Here is a 12123-nt window from a genome sequence, read left to right on the forward strand (position 1 = left end):
TTCGGTGGAGAAACCGATGATGGGGGCTATTAATACGCACGTGTGGTCTCACTCACTTTATTCCGAGAAACGGTGGGAGCAAAGCTTCGTGTTGCGGGGCGCGGACGCCGCCATGCAATCTACTGAATCTTCGAAGTGGGGCTTTTATCAGAATGATGGGACACTTGATCGTTGCATGCAAACAAGGAGTTCACCAGGGCATCCAAAAGGCACTTTGGAAGCAAAAGGGGGCTTATTTCCAACTCTTTGTTTTCCAGAACTCTTCTCCCTCGCATCCCAGCTTTTCGCCGCTATGGTGGTCTTCCATCTGATCAATCCGTTACCTGTTGGGGATGAGGCTGTGCAGTCTTGGCTGACACGAGCTCGTCTGGTGGAGTTCGCGGGTTTGCCATGGGCTACGACACCAGTTCATCCATTGGCGCAAGATATCTTGGCGCAGCTTGCACGCGGGCGCAAGGTCGTGGTGTATGGCAAAACTTTCACCTTGTGCAAGGAGCTGGTAGCGGCCCGTTTGCACTTGCCGGTGGATGGCCCATGCAAAGTCACGAAGCTTACCAGCAGTGCCATGGAGGCAGCTCTCGGCGCAGGTTGCAAGGGGGAGTACAATATGAAGAAGCTGGATGCTTCGAAGAAGATATGCTACAAGTTTATTGCAGAGGCACTCTGGCAGAAGGTGAAAGCAGAGTTACTGGGACAGACCCAGTTTACCTATTTCCAGAGGGCGGAGCAAGGGAAACCGGTTCCCTGGGCGAAGCTGCTGGCGGACAGAATTCTGGAGGTGGCCAAGAAGCTCTTGAAGCCCACGGCAACATCCCGGATGGGGCAGGTCTTATTCTTTTTGTTCGGACCAGATGCGGAACCGGTCATCCCAGGATCGTATGTGGAGGTGGAGGAGTCCACAGACGAGGGTTCGGACAAGGAGTCCAAGGAGGTGGAACCAGCGCGATCAACAACGGAGAGAGTTCTGACGCTGATGCCAAGGAACCAGGTGACTCCGGTAGTACCTGCGGTGGAGGTTCCGGCGGTAGTACCTGCGGTGGTGGTTCCGGCCGAAGTTCCACAGGGCAGCCAGCGGAGTAGGCCAGCGGTTCCGGCAGAAGTTCCACAGGGTAGCCAGAGGAGTAGGCCAGCGGTCTCAACAACATCGAGCCGCATGGCCAGTTTATTGAAAAGAAAGTTGGCTCTCGCGCCGGAAGGAGGCATGTTGAAGAAAACCCGCCCGGAAGCGGAGGCCTTGCAAGGGGAAAGCTCAGTCCACACTCGGGAGGACAATTCGGGGAGACAGGCAGGTCAGGAGGAAGCCCGTGTAGTCCCAAGGGGGAGTGGTGAGCTGCAGCTATCTCCGCCGGTGGAGACCTATGATCTGGTCACGGCACGACGGTTGGCGGAGCGCTTGCTCCAATGTTTTCAGAAGGGGCAGCTGGAGGAGAATGAGGCGAGGTTGCGCCAGGAAAATGCCAGGCTGCTCGAACGCAATCAACAGCTGCAGGAGCAGTTGGTACGACTCCAACAGGTGGATGCACGGCGACAGCAGGATATGGAGGAAGCAAGGATGGCGATTGTCGCCCAAACTCAAGAACACCTGCGGCTGACGGAACAATTGACGGAGAAGGCTACAGCTGCGACCGCCAGGGTGCAGTTGTTGGAAGCAGAAGTGATGGCGTACCGGCAACCCTCTAGCTCTACACGCATGCTGGACGAGGCACTTTTGTTGGATTTATCGGAAGCCTTCGTCGCAGAGATGCAGGGTATTTTTCTTGATCATCAACATCAATTGCGAGTAGAGCTGGAGCGGGCTTGCAGGCCTCTCGACCGACGGTTGGCCTGGAGGGATGAGGATGATCCGGCGGGAGGGGGCGCAGGAACAGCATTTTTACCACCAGCACCGGTGACGAAAACTGCGGCACAACCGGAGGGTGGAAGTTCTACATCGGCAAATACTCTCGGGAAGCAGACAGCGGCGGGACCGGTGGATTCTGCCGAAGGCTATGTCAAACGGATCGCCGAGCTGGAAGAAGCCCTCCGAAGAGCGAAGGCCAGAGGAAAAAGACCCGCGATCGCACTGACGCCTCGACCCCAAGCAGACGCAGCGGCCGCTTTTGTGGCAGCTTTTCCGGCGCCAGCGGACGGGGAATCCTTGGACGCAAGGCACTTTTTGCAGCTGAAAGAACACGTCGCGGTGGTGCAACAGCAGTGTGACGATGCTAGATCTCAGCTGTTGGCACTCAAGCTCGCCCGGAAAGAAGAGCACCAGCAACATGAAGTTGAGGTGAAGAGCCTCATGGCCGATTTGCTGCAGCTCCGAGCTACTACGCCAGACCAATCAACAGGTGCCCAAACCAAGGAATTGGGGCGGGTAATGAAACGACTGGATAGTGTGGCGAAGAAAGCAGATCGCACTATGCGGGTAACCGATCTCGAACTCGCTTTATCTGAAAAGACCCGACTGCATGCAGAGGAACTACAACAGCTGCGGAGAACGCGTCATGTTGAGAGAGCAGCTATGTTGGTCGACCTGCGGACGGCATGCCGCTATATTCATCGGATGGCGGCAGTAGCTCAGCAGGCGGGGGCGGCGGCACCACCTTTCTATGGACAGCTCCAAATTTTTGTGGATGCCCATGCTCTCAACCCGCAGCAGCTACCTTTACTTCGACCGGCGCAAGCGGCTCCGGCAGTACCAGTACCGGCGCCGGCGGCTCCAGCAGTTCCAGCAGTTCCGGTGGCAGCGGCAGCAGCGGCGGCGGCGGACGATGACGGTGGCGACGTCGAGGATGAACCGTAGCGGAGAACCGGTGGGTTCGGATGCGGATCCAGAATCCGATTCCCCGGGAGTGCCAAGTGTTAGGGGCAAAAGCAGCAACAGTAAAGAGGAGCTAGGGGGGGAGTCCTTAGATCATTAGTCCTTAGATTATTATTAATACGTTGTATCTAGTTTATTAATGAGATATGAAAAGACGGAAGTTCTAGGGGCAGGCGGAGAACTGAATAGGCACGGCAACCGTGAAGGAGTTATGTGTGCCGGTTAGATAAGAGAGAAGAGAGCGATCATTCAGAGAGATCAATTGAGGCTCATTGATGAGGATCGGAGCAAGGATCAGTGCTATGTATCAGAGAGTACGGTGTTGTACTGCTCGGAGAAATGTTATACAGAGATTCTATTGCATCTGCCTTATTGTTTTATCATGAATGATTCTGTCGATCACTGTTCTACTCTATGAATTTTCATACGCAGTTCTGAAGTACGATTACGCATGTAAATCTGTCGCAGTAGTGCGTTTCGAGTTAGTCTTCAGAGTAGAGAGGGCTAACACTAATTGATTATATTATATCAGTAGCAACCTCAAAAAAAGGTGCTACAATTACATCAACTGAAAATTTCAGTATATGCCAAAAAGACCTCATGATCTATGCAGCGGGTCTGCAAGCAATCAAAGAAAGATTGCTGCAGAGAACGCCTAAAAAAGCCAAATAGAGAGAAAGTAGGATCACCAAAGACTTTACAATTCCTATATGTCCATAAAGTCCATAGTGCCCAGTAGCGAACCCAAACGAAGAAAAGATGAAACTCCGGTCTGGATGGATGAAACCCAAATAGCCAGAAGAACTTCCCAAAAGGAACAGATGGGAATCTCGCTCGCAGGTGTTGTCAAAGTAGATCAAAAAACTCACGAGAGCACGGACAATGCCAAAACAAGTGAGGCACAGTCTCCGAAGAAGCAGAACATCTATGGCAAAGTGCAGGAGCAATGTGTCGATGAGCTAATAGCTGTCCAGATGGAAACACTCCCAAAAGAACTCGCCAAAAGAAAACTTGTTGCCGAAGCGGTACTTTATGGGCCCAAAGTTGCTGTAATCTTTTCTTCCACCACTTGGCTGGGCGATGCATTCGCCAAACAGAATCACCTCTCTCTGAAACCCAAGGTTGAGGCAAAAGGATTTTATACAATGCAGGTATAGTAATCTGAGATAGCCTCAAAGGACGAGAAGAGGACCCTGGAGAAGTCAAAGTCCAATCTTCCAGTCGGTCCTGGAGTTCCAAAGGAGGAATCGGAACAAAGGGCGAAAGCATAGAAGTAATTTGTCGCCACAAAGGACGATAATGAGAGCCCAATCCATATGTAGTGGCTGCTAAAGAAAAATACATATACGTACACACACACACACACACACACACACACACATATATATAAAAGGTCCTGGGGTCATTGGGTTGAGAGGACCTAGGCCTGTTCTGAGGCCTAAGGCAGCCGTTTACATTGGCTTATAATTGCTATGGATCCTGAATGCTGCATGGCTGTCACAGACACCCACTGGCCTAAAACCCGACAATCTGCTTTGGGATGATAGTTGGATGGGCTCATGGGCTGTGGACCAAATAGTTTATTGTTCAAGTGTGGAGCTATCTTTGAGACCTTGGAGAGAGAATCACACATAGTTGCTATAGACAGTCAGCAATAATCTGTAGATTGGACAGGGAGTGTTGTAGGTCATTGTTTGTGTGTGATTTCCTTGAAGTTGGCATGTGTCTATGACATTTGGGGTCCACAACATTTGATCATGGATTGGTGTGTAATGTGGTAAGGTCCTGGGGTCATTTGGTTTATAGGACTGAGCCTATTCTGAGACTTAAGACACAGTTTACATCGCCAGTGGCTTATAACTGCTATGGATGCATGACTGTCAAAGACCCGACGGTCTGCTTTGGGGTGACAGATGATAGGCTCATGGGCTGTGGACCAAATAGATCTAGGTGGGCTCCAAGGGTGAAGGGTGATGACTCTATGTGACAGATGCCTTTGCAGTTTGCTTACTTTGAATGACGGCTCTGGCCCAAATAGATCATGGTGGGGTATATGGGTGAAGGATGCTTCATGTGATGGATGCCACTCAAAAGTTGCCTATTACTGCCAACTATACTTGGTTCTTGGAAGGATATTTTAAGATTAGCTTTATATGGGTGCTAGGGCTATGATTTGATGCCAGTCTTTTATTGGTAGAGATGTAGAATATCTTGATGTGGGATTTACAAATTTACAAAATGGAAAAGGTCTGCATGCGTGCGCAGAGAGGCCAAGGGACTCTTTACGTCTCTTGGCTGTTCCTATTTACAATAGCTAACCAGTTCCACTCACTTTTCGTAGAGGTGGTTTGTGTTGTGGGTGATTGTTCCTCCTGTTTTTCATTGAATATACTATCTCTTCTTTGTGTGCATGAAAAGTATCAGCAAATTTCCTATGGTGACAATTTCAGCCATATTAAGAAAATTGTACATGTTTCACATTTGTTACCTGAATAATGATCATAAGTACAGGAGGTGCTAGTTGAAGGAACATATAGCTATCATGACTGACAGTCAGAAGGATATATGTAAGAAAAAATTATGCAAAATATGAAACAAAGATAAGCGCATAATGCTAAAAGTTTGTGCGAAGGCAAAGTAAGTGCATATAAATAGTTGGATGTTTTGTTGGATTTTGTGAGGGGAATGGAAGGTTTAGCTGTCTTTTCTTGGCCTCTAATGCAGGTTACCCTGTGGCTTCAATGGAGGAAATGTGACTGCAGGATTCTTATGTTTCCTCTTCCTTGTTAGCAGAAAGGATGGAGAAGTTGCTGGGGTGGATTTCAACATTTTGCAGCCCGAAAACGGGAGAAGTATCATAGGCGAGCAACACGGCTTGTTTCTAGACCAGCCACCACACAAAATGGAAGCCTTCCACTGGATGTAATTCAAATGGCTACTCTATCCCCAGCGACGCATGCCCCTCCCTGTTCTCCAATCTCAATGCAATTCCCAGACAATGCATCTCCTGCAGCCTTGCGTACATTGTTTCCTTTACAATTAGGAATTGAGGACAGCCAATCAGGCTTACAAATCGATTATGTTCCCACAAATAATGGAGCAGGGCCCTTTACAGTTGATACTGTACTAGCAACTCCTCCAACTTACTCTGCTTTTACTACTGCTCCTACCACTCCTCCCTCAACAGCTCCATTTACGCCACCTCCAGAGCTTGCACATCTCACCACACCTCCATCCCCAGACGTCCCTTTCGCAGAGCTTCTTGCTTCCTCTTTGAGCATTAAATGCTCCCTTCCTGAGCAAGCTTCTGAACACTACACTTTAAGATTTTTGCCGCCTCCTAACTTAGAACTCACATTCCAGGTCTATCCCGGCAGCCCCATTGGCCAGTTATTATCACCCAGGTCTGGAGCTTCTAGTTCAGGGATTTGCTCACCGTTACCAGAAAGGGTTCCTTTCTTGGAAAGGGATGCTACTGCAGCAGGCAGCTTACCATCTGCATTTGTGTTGGAGAGTGCCGCCTGTTTTGGAAGGAATAGTGGAACTTCAGGGAACACTAGCCATGTAAAGGATGTTGATGTGTTACAACATGACACAGATCGGATACAAGAAGATGAGCATCTCCAAACTGAATGTATCATTCTTAGAAGAAATGACGAATGCCACAAGGAATCAGAGTATAGTCACTCACATTTGACTGAAGAAAACTTGGGATGGAGCTCATTGATTCTGGCACCAGGACTTCAAACAACCGAGGTTGAAAGAAGAGGAAAACCATCAAATTGTAAAGAGAATTTCTTGAGCTCGTCTCAAGGATTATTACTTAACTCTGTGTTTGTGACGTCACAGCTCTCTACAGACGCAATGACTAGAAGGGTTGATGAAGGATCACATAATTTTACCAATATTCGAGCAGAGAATAATGATACTGATAAATTTGATAAACAGAAGGAAGAGTCAAATGCTAGCCAAATAAATGCACAATGCTTCAGATGTCCAGGTCCAAACAGCTCTTTTAAACAGCCAAGCAGTGCCATTAAGTATCAGTATGAAAAACAAGATAGTCGAGAATGCTCTACATGTGCAGAACTTACATTTAAGTGTGAGGCCCTTTCTGAAGCTTTGCAGCAGACGAAGGAGAAGCTGATTCTTATTGAGAGAAGGGTAAACTCTTTTGATGACCGAGAAAGAAAATGGAAGCAGTTATTACGATGGATGCAACTGGGGGTAAGTATTTTGCCAGAATCTTCAAATTAGTAATCTTCCTTATCACCCTCCATTTGCAAGCCTTTCCTTCGTCTCTGCCTGCATATCATCCTTGTGAATCAAAGAAATGAAAACTCTCTCTCTCTAAGATAGTACTAGTATTTAGTTATGGGTCTGACCTGCCTTGAGCGCTCCCTCAACTCTCTGGGTATCCAGATGTATTTGCAACTTTTTGGTGTGCACATTGTCCCATAGGCCCATGAGATTTTCCGAGGACGTTAATCTCTCTCTCTCTCTATCTCTCTCTCGCTCTCGCTCTTGCTCTCTCATAAAGGTTACACATGCGCACGTGCACGCACACGCGTGCACACACACACACACACACACACGATCTTGTAGATCGAAGTCCTTCATCTCCATCTCCTTTTCTTTTGAAACCCTCTATAATGGTCAAATCTGAAATCATAAGATTTCTCAGGCTTGCACTTCAACATTATGTTTCAACAGTACGTTTCAACACTATCTTTACAGCTCACTAATTGCCATCAGGCAGGTTTTGCCTATAATGGAAGTAGAAATAACACAAAACTTTGCAATCTCATTAATGTGCTGCTCGACCATGTGCAATATAGCGGACAATCTGATTAGGCGAAATGCAAACCCCTCGCTTCCAGTTTCCACCCAACCTGAAATTCGACATCAGCTACGCTTTCCTTATAGCCGCCTCCACCTTGCACCATAAAGACCTTGTGGCTGGACAACGCCAATAAACGTGAAGGGCATGTTCCACTGCATTCCCACAAAGGGGGCAAAGAGGATTGACCACAAATCTTTTCATAAGTTTTGCTCACAGGGGCAGCCAGTTATGCATCATCTTCCATAAGAAGAAACTGCTCTGCCTCACTTTACAGTCCTTCCATACACTATTAAGTGTTAGAATTATTATTATATTCTAGCAGTGACCAGTCACCAATGTAATGTAATAAGTAAGTTAGGGGCACTTTTCCCTCTTTAGAGGTTTTTCCCCCTAACCATAGTTAGTTCACTAACTACGGTTAGTGAAGGATAAGGTTTTATTACTTAGACAAAACCTTTCCCTCTTCTTGTATTACTCACTTCATCTATTGAAAACTTACGTTCAACACTCTCTTGCTCTCTCACTCTTCTCTATCTCCAACATTTGGTATCAGAGCAGCAAGACCCTGCTCCTAGCTTTCTGCCTAGCTCCTTGCTCAACAGCTCCCTGCTCCTTGCCCGCAAGCTCTTCTTGCTCCCAGCACCTTGCTCGCAGCTCCCATCTGTACAATTTGTATGGACTGATTCCGTATAGCCGTACAGCCCATGCTTCAACTCATGAAGCTCACGCTCCTGCTGTCCGTACAGTACCTACGCCACAATTCCGTACAGTGTCGCCAACATTCCGTACAACATCTGTTGGAGCATCGTACTGTCTGCACCACCGTACATTCGCTGTACAACCATACGTGCAGTCCGTACCTGCCATTCGTAGCAGGCGGGGGGAGAGAGGGGAGCGGGTGAGGGGAAAGGAGGTGGCGGGGGATGGGGAGGGAGGGGGTGGGTGGGGGAGGGGTGGGGAGGGCAGGGGCAGTAGGCGGGGGGGGGGGGGGGGGAGGGGAGCTGGTGAGGGGAAAGGAGGGGGCGGAAGGGGGAGGGAGGAGGTGGGGGGGGAGGAGAGGGGCGGGGAGGGCAGGGGCGGGGGTAAAGGAGGGGGTGGGGGAAGGGAGGGAGGGGGGCGGGGGAGAGGGAGGGGGCGGGGAAGGCAAGGGCAGCAAGCGGGGGAGGGAGAGGGCGGCGAGGGGGGGGAGGGAGAGGGCAGCGAGGGGAGGGGGCAGGGAGGGCAGCGAGGGGAGGGGGCAGCGAGGGGAGGGAGGGGAGAGGGCAGCGAGGGAGAGGAGGGTGGTGAGGGAGGGGCTGACGGAGGGGGCAAGAGGCTTCACGGGGAGGAGCAGCAGCTCTCTACTCTTGAAAGGAATTAAGTTTCAAGCTAGTGATGTGCTTTGAAGCACCACTATCAAAATACCAAGTATGAAGTGTCTCATCAACGCTAAAAGGGCATTCATCCTTTGAAGGATCATAACTGCAAGTTAATAAAGCATATGGGTCATCATCATTAGTGGCTGTAATATCAGAATTACCCACTGAAAAATCTGAAGTGCAAGACAGAAAGTTGGATGCCAGTGATTGCTCTAAATCGGGCAAACTGCTTTCAGGACATACCTTCTGGTCGCCTGCTATGGGCACAAGGGGAGGTACTTGCATTTCGATCTCTCCCTCTATTCTCCCCTGGGTTGCTGGTCATGGTATTATTTCCCCCTCTAGAGCTCAATGGATCATTATTTTGATTGGAGGGTGTAAGATTGGTCTTCTCAATCTTTATGCTCCCAACAACAGAGGGGAGTAGATCTCCTTTTGGAAGGAGTTACTCTCTTGGGCCCCCATTGCAGATTCTTGGATCATTGGTGGCGATTTCAACATGGTTGAGTTGCCATCAGACAAAAAGGGAGGCAAACAGGGTGGAATTTATTCTTTGGAGAGGGAAGCCTAGGATGCCTTTCTTTTTCAGGTACAGTGGCATGGACACTTGGTTGGATGATGCCTTTCATGTTATGCCACAGTCACTCCTGTATTCTTGGTCGAATAGGAGAATACACATGCCCATCCATGCACGTATTGACAGATTTTATGTAGACGATTGGGCACTTGACAGAGGAGGATATGTATACATTTCTATTGGGGTTTCCACCTCAGATCATTTTCCAGTGGTGTTGCAGATCCTTGAGCCTCATCGGAGAGGATGTTCTGCCAATGTCAGGGTTCCGGATGCCTTTTATGCAGAGGAGAGCCTCACGGAGGATATTTTACAGATTTGGGTTTCTCACATACAGGGTGGAGCTGTCCGCCCATCTCAGGTAGCTGCAGCCTTATCTGGAATTAGTGACTATTATCATACAGTCGCTGATTCCAGGAGACGTGAGATTCTCAGACGTGAGATTGGTATACGCCAGCAGTTAGCGTCCCTTCAGAGGAAAGAGCAGAAGAGGCCCACAGATGCTTGGATTCAGGAGCGCCTTGCTGCAGCAAGGGCTCAGTTGCAGACATTGTTGGATCAGAGAGCAGAATATGTCTTTCATGCACGGGAATCCTTTTGGATTCAGATGGGTGGTAGGGTCAACAAACACTTTTTCTCTACTCATGGGCCCAGACATAGTAGAGATAGTGTCTCACAGCTTGTTGACTCAGACGGGGTGTTATAGTCAGATCTTAATGCTGTCATGCGTGTAGCTTCAGATTATTTTGCATCCCTTCTTACTGTAGATGCGGGCACACAGGCTATAGATGTTGCCAGAGAGGTTATTTGGCAGTGTATCCTGTATTGGTGAATGAGATGTATGTTTCTCTGGATGCACCTTTCACCAATGCAGAATTCAAGACTGCATTACTTGCCCTCCACAAGGGCAAATGCCCAGGTTCGGATAGACTTACCCCTTCATTTTTATTACTTTTTGGGAGCAGATTGGTGATCACATTACATTAGCCCTGCAGGGCATGTGGGACTCTGTGTGTAGCTTCAGATTATTTTGCATCCCTTCTTACTGCAGATCCGGGTACACAGGCTATAGATGTTGCCAGAGAGGTTATTTGGCAGTGTATCCCTGTATTGGTGAAGGATGAGATGTATGTTTCTCTGGATGCACCTTTCACCAATGCAGAATTCAAGATTACATTACTTGCCCTCCACAAGGGCAAATGCCCAGGTTCGGATGGACTTACCCCTTCATTTTTATTACTTTTTGGGAGCAGATTGGTGATCACATTACATTAGCCTTGCAGGGCGTGTGGGACTCTGGTGAGATGCGGGACTCACTTACAGATGGTCTCATTCATCTCATCCCAAAGAAGGGTAATAGGAATCTAGTGTCTCAATGGAGACCCATCACTCTATTGGGCACTTTTTACAAGATTTTGGCGAAAGCCATCAATCTGTGGCTACAGGTTTTTCTTCCAGATTTGATTCATGACACGCAGACAGGGTTTGTGCATGGCAGAAGTATATTTGATAATATTTTCTCATTCTGGGAGGCCTCAGAATGGGCCATGCAGAGCCACCAGAGATTGGCCATTCTATTCTTGGACTTTGAGAAAGCTTACGACAGAGTGGACTAGGATTTTTTAGAGGGTACTCTATCTCGCTTTGGTTTTTCAGATGCATGGATTAGAGGAGCATCCTCTCTCTACAGATCAGCCCATGGCCAGGTGCTCATTGGGGGGATAAGAGGGGACAGATTTCAGATTTCCAGATCAGTCCGCTAGGGATGTCCTCTTGCCCCTTTTCTTTTTCTGTTTGTGGCAGAAGCTATGAGTATCTACCTTAGATCTCAAGCTGATATTTATGGGTTGAGGCTTCCTATCCGCCGGGAAGAAGAGCTCCTGAATAATGAGCTGGTAGATGACACGGCTGTTTCTTTGGATGCCACCCCTAGGACACTCACTTCCTTCCGGACAGCCTTGGATTTATTTTGCACGGCTGCAGGTGCACACATTAATTGGCATAAATCCAATGGTTTTTGGATTTGTGATGATGACACCCCGGATTGGGGTAATGATATTGCCTTCACTTGGGTACAGAGGGACGTCTCCGTCAGATATTTGGGCTGCTAGGTTGGGGTGGGCATCTCTCCCTCACAACAGTTTGCGCCGGTGTTAGAGAGCATCTGAAGAAAGCTCCTTTTCTGGAGCTCAGTCAAACTTGACTTGGCTTCCAGGGTGGTGGTGGTTAACCAGGTTCTTCTAGCCATAGCATGGTTTGTATGCTCTTGTTGGTGCCACTCTAGGGATTGTATCACTCAGCTTAAGAGGCCCATACAAAACTTTTTATGGAGTGGTCTAGATGGCACAACTGATGTTACAGCCAGGGTGGCTTGGGAGACCTTGATTCTTCCTACAAGAGAAGGGTTTTGAATATCATCGACCCGGATCTACAGTGTAGAGCCTTACTCTGCAAGGTCGTTGTGAGAGGACTTATGCCAGGGCAAGAGCCTTGGAAGGATTTTTTTATCAGATGCATACAGTCTCGCACGCCCTCTTCAGGAGAG

The 12123-nt window shown here is 48.6% G+C and overlaps 1 protein-coding gene across 4 annotated transcripts in view; it reads left to right on the forward strand.

Annotated features, from left to right (window-relative positions):
• LOC147896283 (uncharacterized) overlaps positions 1–12123 on the forward strand; it is a 43198-nt gene that overhangs the window by 18320 nt on the left and 12755 nt on the right. For 3 of the 4 annotated variants that reach the window (XM_087382591.1, XM_087382595.1, XM_087382592.1), the window contains exon 3: positions 5597–7030. In XM_087382591.1, coding sequence (XP_087238717.1) covers positions 5597–7030 — 1434 coding nt within the window. Of the gene's footprint in view, positions 1–5527; positions 7031–12123 lie in introns of all 4 variants that reach the window. The other variant, XM_087382594.1, reaches the window with a different exon arrangement.

Source organism: Dipteris shenzhenensis, chromosome 12 (assembly GCF_047967505.1).
Source record: "Dipteris shenzhenensis isolate YYH24624 ecotype China chromosome 12, Dip_SZ_1.0, whole genome shotgun sequence".
NCBI lineage: Eukaryota > Viridiplantae > Streptophyta > Polypodiopsida > Gleicheniales > Dipteridaceae > Dipteris > Dipteris shenzhenensis.